The 13786-nt window shown below is 50.6% G+C and overlaps 1 protein-coding gene across 1 annotated transcript; it reads right to left on the bottom strand.

The window, feature by feature from the left end:
• Positions 1 to 1137: 1137 nt before the first annotated feature.
• On the bottom strand, positions 1138 to 12844 carry NTSR2 (neurotensin receptor 2). The gene is given in 5 exon segments (XM_024242560.2): positions 1138 to 1527; positions 1529 to 1697; positions 3010 to 3100; positions 4942 to 5215; positions 12221 to 12844. Coding segments are annotated over 5 exon segments (1233 nt in total). The 3' UTR covers positions 1138 to 1452.
• Positions 12845 to 13786: the final 942 nt, after the last annotated feature.

The following is a 13786-nucleotide window of genomic DNA, read 5'->3' as shown; positions in this document are numbered from 1 at the left end:
AGGGCTGCTGTCGCTCCTCCTTTCCAGGTGGCATGTCCTCGCCCGACGAGGCCCACGTGTGGGTACCCGTGCTGGTCCTAGCCCGGGATGGCTCCGTGAAGGGGATATGGTCGTCACCTCTGGCCTCTTCTCAGGGGTTCTGGGGCTGGGGGCTGGAGAACAGTCACCTCCGAGTTGTGCAGAAGCCACTGCCGGCTCGTCTGGGTGGACCAGCCCAGGAGTGTGTGCATGTGACACGTATGCATGTGATGAGTTTACATGTGGTGTGTGTGATGTGCATCTGATATGTGCTGTAGGTGTAATGAGTGTATGTGACATGTGTGCACATGTGAGGTGTAAGTGTGCATGTGCCGTGTGTTTGTGGTATGTCTGCATGTGATGAGTCTGTGCATACTTATGTGTGCCTGTGTGATGTGTGTGTGATGAGTGTGTGCAGCGTCCATCATGGGAGTAGGGGGTGGGGGACGGGTCAGGAGGTGGACAGAGTCTAGGGAAGCGTTGACACAGTTCATCAAAACGAACCTCTCCTTGGTGCTGTGTCCCGCACCCATCTCTCTCCTCCTCCCCTCACAGGCCGGTACCCTCCCCTGCCTCTTACCACTGCGTGCTCTGCCCTCAGGGAAAAGCACCACTGCTTCCCTGGCCTCAGCCTTACTGCCTCCAGGAGCAAGGCTGGTAGTAGGAAGTGGGCCTGGCCTGTGCGGGCAGTGCAGGGACTGAGGCCTGCTGTCAAACGGGCAGAGCTTGCCCTGATGAAGAGAATTAAGATTCAACTCTTGTCCAGCACTGCGCTGGCCAGAGCGTACCTGGGCCACATGTGCCTCGTGGCAGAGTGTGCATGGCCGTTTCCCCGTAGGCCACACGGGCTGGCTTGGCCAGAGGCAGGAGGGGACGCCAGCAGCCCACTGGCTTTCCAGAGCCTGCAGAAGCTGCTGCCAGTGTCAACAGCAGCTCCCTGCCTGGGAGAGAATGGAGAATCTTACTACAGCTCATGTGAGGCACCAATTTGGTCAGCTTCTGGGGCACTGCTGATTGGTCATTTGAGGAAATTTACAGGACACCTGAGCGTAAAACTACAGCAGCGTGTCCGGGGCTTTCAGGACAGCAGGAAAGCAATGATGATAGCCATGCAACAACAGTAACACCAGAAATCGTGCCAGCAAAAATTTATTGAGCATCTACTACGCACCAGGCTCTGTGCTAAGCACTTTAGTCTCAGACAACACTAAGAGATGGGTGCTGTTCTTTATCTGCACTACACAGACGAGGGAGCCTGAGGCTAGGAGGGGTCACGTGGCTTCCCTGCACTTGATGTTTCTCAGCAGAGCTGGGCTTGATCGAAGTCGCCCTGGCTGCGAAGCTTGAATGATTAGTGATAAGGTTGCTCACCTGCTTTGCCAGGTGACTAAGCAGCTAGTCCTTTTGCTTGTTCTGTTCGTTCTTGCATTACATTCAGGTCCGGGTTTCTGGGGGATCCCCAAAGCCTGAAGCTGTATCCATTAGGGTGGGACTCTGGGGCTTCGGGGGGTAACCGCTTCATGGGGTGGTGCGCTCCACACAGGGAGCTGACGGCTTCCAGGAAGAGTTTTCTGAAGGAGGAGGACACGGCATTGTAGAGAAGAGGAGTCACAGCTGAGCTGACGTAGAGAAGTGTGTTGGTCACCAAGCAGAAGTAGTGGTAGAAATTGTCCAGTGGGCTGCAAGAGAAACCCAGAAGCCTGGTTAGAGGACCTGTCACCTCCTCACAGTGTCCACTTCCTGCTGGAGAATGCCTCTCCTCCAGAGGGCTGCATGAGGAAGCCTATGTTCTGCTATCAGGAAGCACAGTGTTTTTGTTTGTTTGTTTTTGAGATGGAGTCTTGCTCTGTCTCCCAGGCTGGAGTGCAACGGCATGGCTCACTGCAACCTCCGCCTCCCGGGCTCAAGCAATTCTCCTGCCTACAGTCCTGAATAGCTGGGACTACAGGCGCACACCACCATGCCCAGCCAATTTTTGTATTTTTAGTAGAGACGCGGTTTCACCATGTTGGCCAGACTGGTCTTGAACTCCTGACCTCAGGTGATCCACCTGCCTTAGCCTCCCAAAGTGCTGAGATTACAGGCATGAGCCACCGTGCCCAGCCAGGAAACACAATGTAAATTCCATAAATGTTTCGTCACCAGCAGCTGACGCCCTCCACCCAGCCTCTATGATCTGCCATCCCTGGCTGTGGTTCCTGGTCACCTCATGGTAAGGTGACACTGCCGACTGACAGGGGCCATCTGTCCAGCCACTGAGGCCCCGGGTGCCCCGGGCTGCTGCGTGTGGTCAGGAGATGTGGCTGTACTAAGAGCCGAAGGTCCTTCTGAGGAGCCGCACTCCTTGCTGCAGGTTCTTTGCAGTGCACTTGGCACGAGCTCATGTTGCCCGCGCAAGTGTAAGGGGTGCTGGTGGCTCCTGAGGAGGAGGCATCTGTCACATGGCTCTTTCTGTGGAGGCTTCCTGGGACCTCGATTCTTTTGGATGTTTGATTCCCACTTATGATTGAGGCACAGTGATTTCTGAAAGGCAGATTATGAATTCTCTCATCTTCTCCAACCATGTCATAAAAGGGGGTGCATATCTTGGTCTCTGCTGAGGGGACCTTTGTTAGCTCATGGGGTCGCAGCTTTGTGTCTTCCTCACACTTTCCTTGGAATAGGAGAGGAAGGAGAGAGAGGGGAAGCCTCAGAAGCATGGCCCGTGCTCCCCCTCCCCAGACTGTAGGCTTCTCTTTCTCCTGTAGTGAGAATCCCACAGTCTTGGCTAGGCCTCTCATGCACACGGCCTTACCAGGTCAGAGACAACGTTCTGTTCCCCATCCCTGGCTGGGAGATTTCAAGGCACAGACTGCACGGGACCAGGTGGAATGCAGTCCAGGGTTCCAGAGGACCCAGCAATGGAGGGTCCCTCTGGAGAGCAATGGAGACCCCAGGCCCAGCCCGGTTGGGCCCCCTCCCTGTGTGCTAGGGTCCTTCTGCCACACTCACTCAGTCCACGCGTCATCAGGGACGTAGCAGTACATGAGCCTGCGGGCGTGGTACGGCAGCCAGCAGATGACATACATGACCACAATGGCTCCTGCAGAGCATTGGAAAGGGAGAGACAGCACCAGGAGAAAGCAGACACATTCTCAGTTACACCATTGCAAAGGGAGGATGATGCCCAAGGAAATAGCAGCATTTCCCTCTAACCTGGTCCTGGAGTGAAGTGTTGGAAGGAGGCCTTGAGGTTATCTGACATATCCCAACCTGAATCTCTTCTCAAACCTTATGTGATCCTGTCCTCTGGGTGAATGTCCACTCTGGCCATGACCAGGACACAGCATGCTTCTAGGACCTCCTCCTGGCCACTAGAATATATATATTCCCAACCCAGGGCTAGATATCCCTACCTGGTTATCGATCTGCATGTACAACAGAAATGTGTCTTTCTTGGGCCAGGCATGGTGGCTCACGCCTGTAATCCCAGCACTTTGGGAAGCCGAGGCAAGTGGATCAGTTGAGGTCAGGTGTTTGAGACCAGCCTGGCTAACAGGATGAAAATTAGCCGGGTGTGGTGGCAGGTGCCTGTAATCCCAGCTACTTGGGAGGCTGAGGCAGGAGAATTGCTTGAACCTGAAAGGAGGAGGTTGCAGTGAGCTGAGACCACGCCACTGCGCTCCAGCCTGGGTGACAGAGCAAGACTCCATCTCAAAAAGAAAAAAAAAAATGAACTTGTGTCTTTCTTGTCTTAGAAAGCCTCTTGCTCCTTTAGTCCCTCTCTGGTTAATTTACAGCACTGCCATTCATCTGGCACTCAAGCCATAAGCCAGAGACTCCTATTTTTCTGTTCCTTTCTATATCAAGTCTATTGAAAAGTTTCTTCTTAGCATCTCTCCTCTGTGTGCTTTCCCTGCTCTTATGGCTACCTCCCTAAGAGACTCTTACCGCCTCTGCACTGGACTATGACGAGTTTCCCAACCTCCCACCCCTTCCCTCTCCTGCTTCTACTTTGCTCTGACTGGCAAAGCCATCATCTAGCCCAGGGTAGCCCCTGGACCAGCAGTGTCAACATCAGTGAGAAGCCTAGTAGAAGTGCAGAATCTTGGGCCCTGCAGTTTGCATTTTACAACTCTCCAGATCATTCTTACGCACACTGAAGTTTTAGAGGCACCGTTTAGCCCATTCTCCAAAGAGCTGAGTGCAGTAGGTCTCAAAAGCAAATCTCCCGTCACTCATGGACATCAACTTTTTCAATGACTGACCATTGTCCGTAAAATGAAGTCTGACACCTTCATGTGCTGACTTTGTGTTACTTATCACATCACATTGCACTTAGCTCTTGCGTCTCTGTCCATACACAAGACTGTGACATTGATGACAGCAGAGACCCTGTCTTGTACTTGATCCTTCCATACCCTAGCTAGTGCCTGGGTTACGGTGGGTACTTGGAGAGACCTCTGCTCTCCGGTGCCTTTTGGAGTTTCTCTTATAAGGCCAAATTTTCCCAGAGACTTACAAAACAAGAAAGCAAACAGATCAGTGTTGTAGGAGGGAAAATGGAGTTTGAAGGGAACTGGATTTAGGTACCCAGCCCATCTAAGAGTCCACCATTTGCAGCCACAGTCTTCAACCATAACTGCTCCTCGTGTTCATCCACACCGCCAGACTCACTGAAAAGTGGTCAGGTCTCTGTTTGCCTGTGTGTGCTATTCCCTGGAGCAGATCAGAGGCTTCATGTACAGAATTCCTATTCTTTCCTTTAATTATAGCACCGAACCCTACAGGAAGTCTGTTGGTTATACAGTTCCCCTGGGGCATAGGATAAAGGAAGCCTTGAGAGAGGTAGTGACTTGCTGAGGTCACCCGGCCAGGGATTGGTGGAGGCAGCCCCGGAACCTGGGCCCCTTTCTTCTGGGGTGATGTTACAGAGGACTTAACTGAGAACCTGGACGCTGCGCTGGAGGCTGCGGATCCGGCGCACATCTTTGTGTCTCACCAGGCTGACCTGGCCTCCCTGGATAAAGGTCTTCTTCCATACGATGAATCTGAGGAGACCCTCCTCACTCAGCAGCTCCAGGCGGCTGGGGGTGGAGCTACCCGGGGTAGAAGTGGACGGCACTTGGGAGCAGAGGGCCAGCAGGTGGCTCACTGTGACCCCGTTCAGGAAAGCAGTTAGTGCCAAGGGGAGCACGAAGGACACCAGCACATTCACCTGTGGAGGTAATGCCAAGGGCTATGGGGCAGCACCAGGGCCCTGCGGCCCTCGCCACTTGGCTGTGCCCCAGGCCCGGAATCTGCATGAGCAGAAGGAGCGGCAGAAGGGTTAGAAGATAAGGTTGAGAAAGTTCTCAGAAAGTGAGGAGAGAGAAAATGAAATTTCGGATTAGTTTAGGATGTTCATAATAGGGGTTCCAGGAAGAAAAAAAAACAGAGAAAACAGAGGGGAGGAAATTTTATTTAAAAATGCATTCAAGAAAGTTTTCCCAACGTTGAGGAATCTGAGCTTCTAGACTGAAAGGCTGCCTGAGTGCCCAGAAGGGATGGAAATAGACTCATGGCAAGTCTCGTTCTTATGATGTTTAGCCCTTGGGTATAAAGAGAAGATCTTGAAAGCTTCCAAACAGATAAAACAGGTCACATAGATAGGATGGAAAACCAGAATGACATTCACTTCTTAAAAGCAATGGTGGAAGCTAGAAAATCATGAGCAGTGCTTTACAGTTTGTGAGAAAAATGGCTTCCATCTTAGAATTTTATACCCAGCCATATTATGACAAACGTGAGGATAAAAGAAAACAATTTTTGACATGCAAATTCTCAAATTTTTTTTACCCTCTGTGGACCCTTCCTCAGGTCTCAGGAGATTAAAAAAACGTATGTTCTAGACAAATAAGGTTATAAGCCAATAAAGAGGAAGACCTGTCATTCAAAATGGGGTATCCTACAGAAGACCCACCAAGTGATGGAAGGGAACCTCCAGGGGGCCCCTGTGCAGATGGAAGGGAGCTCCCAGGGGGCCCCTGTGCAGATGAGACTTCCCTATGGTCCCCCTGTGCACTAGAGAGCAACCAGTGGGACTGGAGCAGGAGGCCAGAGAGCTCCAGGGAGAACTGAAAAATAAAAGAAGAAACTGGTAGATTATCTAATGGATCAGAACATATTGAAAGGGCATTTACACTTGTGATAGAGAAGCTGAAAATGAACTACAAATAGGTATGTAAAAAACTATGCAAATGAAAAAAAAGACCATACATTATTAACTGCAAAGAAAACAAAAGTCCTTGGATTAGAAAAATACAACACATGGGTCATCTGTGAAGAATGTTTACATAGTCACAATTACATAAATACTGAACATAAATCTAACCCAGCACAGGGATACACTGGAAGGAGGATGGGGCCAGCGTGTGTTGAGGTGATGGTGGCAGAGGGCAGGGATAGGAATGTAGGAGAGTGAAATGCTCATTTTCTATAGATATAAGACAGTGGATACAATTTAAAACTGAGAAATAAAGCTAGTGTGCTCTTTAGAAATATGGAGGCAAAGAGGGCAAGAGACAAGAACACATGGTATTTGCCTCTCAACTAGAGAAACAGAGAAATGAATCAGAGTGTGGAGAATGACAGGATTGCTGTTTTCCATCACACACCTTGGGTTATCATCATTGATACTATTTGACTTAGAAAAATGAATTTATTTGTATAATACCCTGTGTTTTAAATGTTTACTTTTAAAAATTCAAAGTCAATGTGTTCTAGGGTTTCCCCTCATCAGTTCTAACGCTCTCTTCCACCTTTCCCTTAGCAAACATTTTAAACACTGAGCATTTTTTTTTTTTGAGACGAGGTCGCCCAGACTGGAGTGCGGTAGTGCAGTCACAACTTACTGCAACCTCTGCCTCCTGGGCTCAAGTGATCCTCCCCACCTCAGCCTCCTGAGTAGCTGGGACTACATGCATGTGCCACTACGCCTGGCTAATTTTTGTATTTTTTGTAGAGATGGGGTTCTCACTATGCTGCCCAGGCTGGTCCTGAACTCCTGAGCTCAAGCAGTCTGCCCACCTTGGCTTCCCAAAGTGCTGGGATTACAGGTGTGAGCCACTGTGCCCGGACTAACTGAATGATATTTAATACTACTTTAAAATCAGTATGAAATATCTGAATTGGACCCTGGGCCTTTTTATGGAGTTATCATTCATGCCTTTTTATCTTAATGCTTGCTCGCAAATCAGCAACACTGAGGGAAAAATAAAACACTACCTATGACCATCAATTTAGTTTGTTGAGGAACCAAACAGGTTTATATCAGTAATGACATACTTAATTACTATCAATTTGTAGCTTTAATACCAGTCAAAACAAAGATCAAAATTAAAAAGATATTTATACATTAGTAATTAATCTTTGGGAGTTTTAAAATCTTTCTGGGAAAACTATAGGTTTTCATACTTTCAAAAACTGTAAGCAATTTTCTTGGACAAAAAAAACACTGGTTAATATGAACAGTGAATCAACTCACTGATAAAATATTAGAACCAAAATAATCCTAATTTGAGTCTGGTCATTTTGTTGTGTTAACATACACTGTATGTTTCAAGTTAAACATTTTTAAACGCACTATTTGTCAAAAGATGCTGTTAGACTGACAGAATTCATTTCACAGCTTCGTTGCTCTGGCTAGGTTGAACCATGTCAAGGAAACTGTGTGAGCAGCATATTCAAAACACAAACGTTGCTTGGCACTTTGGCACTGTTTTTTTTTTTTTTTTCCAAGCTTGTCTCCCAATTAGGAACAGCCTGGAAGTCACTGCTCCAGACTGTGACAAGTGGTGGAACCCAGCTCCCAGGCATTGTGGAAATGTGGTTCATTGTCACAGCCACGCCAGGCCTCAGCGGAGAACTGCACAGCCAGGTCTGAGCAGCAACGCACTGGCTCTTCTGCTGCAGCTGGGAACCACGTGCAGGCAGCTGGGAGGTAGATTCCTGTACCTGCTGCTCTGTGCTTAGTGCTAGCTTGTTATGGGGCTAAAGGTTACTAGTGTGGATGATAAAAAATATTCGTCCTGACATTAGTAGTTCTGCAAATACACACTCTATAGCCCATGTATCAGCAGCTCTGGAATAATGTCTTGCCTCAATAAGTAGCTCTGGGACTCGGAACCAGAATGTTACAGCTGCTAGATCCAGATCTGCCCAAGGCTTCGAAGGTGAACAAAAAAATAGAGTGCCACTCATATCAGTGATTTTGACTCGTCTTTACTCAGGATCTTTACTCATAGTTAAAATATTGGCAGGTTCTACATACCTATGCAACTCCCAGTGGTCATGCAGGTGGCAAACTGCATCTAGGATGGGAGGTGATGATGACCTCACTACCCCCCAAGGTAACTGAGCTGGCTTCTTGTTTGTTAGTAGCTCTGCACCACTAGATTATAAGTCAGAGGTCATACAGAAGCCCCGCTTCCCTGTCAGCATGAGACAGAAAGACTTTCCGAAGAGGGAGGGCCTGTGGGTGCTCAAGCTTGTGAAGGAACCACCTTTCCTCTTGGCTTTGTAGATGTGACCCCAAGTGCCTCAGCCTACTTTGCAGTCCTCAGATTCAAACAGGTCCTCAAGCGGCTCCCACTTGCTGGACAGCTTCAGTTTAAAGTCAGAGTCCATGGTCACAGCCTCTGAGGCCAAGAAACCAGGTCAAGACTGCAGGAAGGCACGCAGGCGCGTTAGCCCTTGCGATCCTGCTACCCAGCAGCAACAGCAGGACCTGAATCGATGTGGCAAAAGGAGGATAATAACCCTTGGTAGAGCTGGGGTACCAAGTGGCAGTGGGCCAAAGTGGTGGGGAGGCCTGGGAAGATCTCCTGGGCAAAGAGAGCAGAGAGATGAGGTTGCGGGTCTCCAGCTGGTCCTCTCCTTGCCGGTCCTTCCAGCTGCTGCCCCAGAGGCACAGGGACAGCTACTGTGGGGTTCCTCATCCTATCAAACTCTCATACCCCTTTGCTTACTCATGCTCAAATTTTTAAAAAATGTACGTATATAACTTTGTTTAAACAGTAAAGATGTTTTCAAAGCCAAAAAATAAAAATAAAATAAAAAACAACAAACAAAAAGTGAATCTAGGCCGGGCGTGGTGGCTCACGGCTATAATCCCAGCACTTTGGGAGGCTGAGGCGGGCAGATCATGAGATCAGGAGATCAAGACTATCCTGGCCAACATGGTGAAACCCCATTTCTACTAAAAATACAAAAATTAGCTGGGCATGGTGGCACGCACCTGTAGTCTGAGCTACTCGGACTACTCGGAGCTACTCCTGCTGAGGCAGGAGAATCGCTTGAACCCAGGAGGCTGAGGTTGCAGTAAGCCAAGAACGTGCCACTGCACTCCAGCCTGGCGACAGAGTTGAGACTCCATATCAAACAAAGCAAAACAAAACAAAAAGTAAATCCAGAGAAGGCAAATGGAGCTGAGTTATTAAGGAGAAGCCGGGGTGGAGGAAGGAGGGAGCTTGATGATGAGTGAGGAGAGGAGGAAGGGAAGGAGAAGGGCAGAGCAGGCAGGGAGGGAGAGAAGACGGGACAGGTGGGAAGGCCCTGATTCTGCTTCCTGTGAGCCAGGCACTGTACTAGGCTGGGAAGGGAGAGCTGGAGTTAAACCCTCAGGCAGGAAGAAAAGGCAGGAAAGGAAAGAAGGTGAACATTTGTTGAGGACCTGCAATATTCTGGGCAATTCCACATGATCTCATTGAATTATCACAGAGGATGCCAGCAGCCATGTTCTTGCCCTGTGGACAGACCTGGGCATATGAACCCTACCCACAGACACCCAGAGGCCTCTTTCTGAGTCTGGGAAGAGAAGGAGAGAGAGGGGCTCCTGGGAGCCCTGAGCCCCTGACTCTGACCTGAGATCTCGGCTGCCCCAACATCCTTGCTTCAATTTTTTATTTTGGCTGAAGTTGCCTCCAGTTCTGTTTCCATCATTTGCAACATAGAGTTCTGACTACACCCCTCTCCAGCCTCTTTTTCCCCTTCCATAATGTCTAGATTTTTTCATTCAGAAAGAGATTATGAACTTTTAATTTTTAATTTTTATTTTTTGAGACAGGGTCTTGCCCTGTCACCCCTGCTGGAGTGCAGTGATGCAATCATGACTCAATGCAACCTCAAATTCCTGGGTTCAAGGGATCTTCCTGCCTCAGGCTCCTCAACAGCTAGGACTACAGGCATGCCACCATGCCTAGCTAACTATTTTATTTTTAGGAGAGACAGGGTTTCACTATGTTGCCCAGGCTGGTCTCGAACTCCTGGCCTCAACTGATCCTCCTGCCTTAGCCTCCCAAAGTGCTGAGATTACAGGCTTGAGCTACTACACCGAGACTTATAAACTTTTAAATGTGAAGTTCCATGTAAAATAAACAAGGAAACAAATAAATACATCTTCCTCAGGCATTTGGTCCCTCCATCCCTCTCTCCAGGCCAGATCCCACCCTCCATACTCCACATCCACGGGAGACCTGTGTCCTGCTTCCAGGTGCCCATTGGAGCTCCCAGACCCACGGGAAAATCACTGCAGACAGTTGCTCATGGCAGATTCCATGTGATGAGCAAGGGATCTCTGGGCTGAGCCTGTCAGAAAGGAACTAGGGGAGGAAGATGTTGTTTAAAGAAATAAGAGGTGACAAGTTCAGTGGAGAGAAGGCCCTATTGCTGGGACAGCCACTCCACAGAGGCACACTTCTGAAGATGACTCGGTGGCCTCTGTGGATTCCGGGGGTGGGACTGTGGGGCATGCTCAAGATCTGGAAGGATTCTGGCCATGGAGAGTCCCTCTCCCCTCCACAGTGTTTAGATTGAATGGGAACAAAGTGGCTCCACTGAACACCCACGAAATCTTAAGACGCCTGCTCCATGGATTTCTCCTGGTCATGAGTAAAAAGCAGGTTGGTGAGTGAACACCTTGCCTGAAGCCCTTCAGTCCTCTACCCCTGCCCAGGGGATGGATGAGCAGACACGAACAAAGGTGGGATCTTCAGAAACAAGGAAAGGGTATAGGAAGAGAGAGGGGACTTTAGAGAGGGCCCTTCGACTGTGTAGGCAGGCTGGGCTTCCAGCTGCAGGAGGCAGCTTAATATGAGAGGGAGCCTAACCTGGGGACGTGGCACTAAGAAGCCGCTTAGGAGGCTGCTTAGGACGAGTCCCCTAAGCAGCCTCTGCACCCTCCATGTGCCCTGATGAATTCACACAGTAAACTCTCCCACATACCCTCGTGTGCCAGTGTGCAGAGAAGGGATCCTGGCTCCACCCTGCTTTGTTCCTTTAGGTTTCCTGGAAGCCCAGCAGGGCCTGGAGGGGCCTGTGCTTTCTCAGCCTTTCCCACTTCCCCAGTGTGCTGGATACGTGAGATCATGGTCTAATGTGACTAGAGCAAGTGACCAGAGGACACTGGCTTATAGAATGATGCGGAAATGGAGACAGACACTTAGAAAGGTGAGCATCACTTTCAGAAAATGCATTGTGAAGTGCTGCAAATACATCATATGCTGAGAGAATTCAGAAGACAGGGGAGAGTCCCTGGAGTTGGGGAGGAGGTGAGGTCAGAGCTGCACTTTGGGGAATAAGAAGGGTTGGAATCAAAAGCAGAAGAATGAGCTTCCGACTTAAAAGCCAGAGGCTGGGCATGGTGTGGGGTTCGGGGAAAGTGGGAGCAAGAGGTGTGGGGGGACAAGTGGCCTGGGGGAGGCAAGGCTGTCAGGGAGAAGGTAACAGGAAATGAGGTTAGAAGCCTGATCAGGCCTCTGGAAGAGAGGCCGGGAGTGCCTTCCCCGTCCCCACCCTACCTCCAGGGAGGTCCTCTCCAGAGCCATCTGGGGGGCTCCTTGGAACACAGACTTCGGGCTACTGAGGCAGGAACCTGGGTGGGTCATGGACTCCGTATTTTCACAGGCTCTGCAGGCAAGTTTACGCCCAGTAATGTCTGAGCACCACTCTCGCAAGAGTGGGAACATTGACTTTGGAGTTAATTTTGAATTGAAATCGGGACTTCTCTCAATGCTTCACCTTGGCCACGCCTCCCTCCGTCTAGTAAAATGGGACGGAGCAACGGGACCCAACTTTCTGGGTGGTGGCGAGCATTAGAGTTGAAAATGTCTGTTCCCCCGGGGAGAGGGGGTTCCCTCCTCCCAGCACCGCCCCCCCCGCCAACTCCCGCTCTCCACGCCGTTACCTGGATAAAGACTTGGAGCGCGGTGCGGCTCACCAGCACCGTGCACACTCGCGAGGCGGGCTCCGGCTCCCCGTCCGCCGTCTCCAGTTCGTGCTTCTGCCCCATGATGACGGCCATGGGCAGGGCGAGGCCGAGCGAGGCGGCCCACAAGAGCGCCACCAGCCGCCGGGTCCGGCGCCGCGTCAGCAGGCTGCGGGCACGCAGGGGCTGGCACACCGCTAGGCAGCGCTCGGCGCTCAGGCCTGCCACGCTCAGCACCGTGGCGTAGGCGCACAGCTCGCGCACGAAGTAGTAGCCGCGGCAGCCCAGGTCGCCAAAGACCCAGGGGTAGTGGAACCACACGAAGCTGTAGAGCTCCACCGGCACGCCGACCAGTAGCAGCAGCAGGCCCGCGAGCGCCAGGCTGAGCACGTGGTAGCGCAGGCGCCCCGCGCGCCCGGCCCGCGCCTTCAGCACCACGTGCACGGACAGCGCATTGCCCGCCGAGCCCAGCGCCCAGATGAGTGCGTAGAGCGCGGTGAACAGCACCTTGGCCCAGAGGCGCGTGTCCACCCCCAGTCGGGCATCCAGGCTCAGCCCCGGGTTGGAGCTGGGCTGCGGGGGCCGCGGGCTGCTGGTCTCCATCCCGTTCCCGCGGCCTGCGCTCCCTCCCTCTCACTGCCCGGAGTCTGGGCGAGCTGCCTGGTTAGTGAGCACCTCCTCTTCTCTGGGAACCTCTAGAACTGGGAGGACACGCCCCCTAAAGGGTGTCCCTGAGCCAACGTGGGACCGCGAGTGACAGCCCGTTAGCGTCGGTCACACGTCTGGGTTCAGTTCAACCCAGGGAAGCGCGTGCTGGTGGAAAGGGGGTTCCTTTGGGGGCTGATAGTCACGATTTGGGCCGGACTCCACCACTTTCCAACTTTGTGAACTTGGTCAAGTTTTTTAACCTCTCTGAATCTGGTTTTGCAACTTTATTATCGACACTGCAGAATTTCTGGGAAGATGAAATGAGCGCACGTGTGTGGAAGTTTCTACCTGCAGCATAAATAGACATGGTGCTTTCGTCTTGCGCCTTGGCCCTTGTGTTGCTTTGTGTGTGTGTGTGCAGCTCGGGAGAGGTCTTGGGAAAGACTTTCCCAGCACTTCAGCATTTTGTTATTGTTCTTGCTAAAGGGCTGTTTCAATGCCATCCTAAGAGCCCCAGGAAGCTCCTTTGTCAATGAGAATTCATCCTCATGGTGCCACACTTTCACAGTCCTTTGAGAGTGTCATTCTCATGGAGCTAGGGGATGAAGTGAGAAGTGTTTTTAGCATGTTTTAAAACCTTTCACTTTTCTAAATTCATGCAGAACACCAGAACTTTAAAGCTGAAAAGCCCAGAGGCCTTCTCATCTCATCCAAGAACCCCTGGTATTTACTGGGGGGCAGAATTGAAATTGGAACCCAGGGATCCTGACTTTTTTGTCTTCAGCAAAGTTATTATGGCCCAGTGATAATCAGTTTAATCTTCCATGTGGGCATATAACCATATCTACATTGAAATTGAGATTATGTAAATTTACTTTTACTCTGCACAATAAATTT

This window comes from Pongo abelii, chromosome 12 (assembly GCF_028885655.2).
Source record: "Pongo abelii isolate AG06213 chromosome 12, NHGRI_mPonAbe1-v2.0_pri, whole genome shotgun sequence".
NCBI classification, from domain to species: Eukaryota; Metazoa; Chordata; class Mammalia; order Primates; family Hominidae; genus Pongo; species Pongo abelii.
This window is presented reverse-complemented; position numbering and strand designations above follow the sequence as displayed.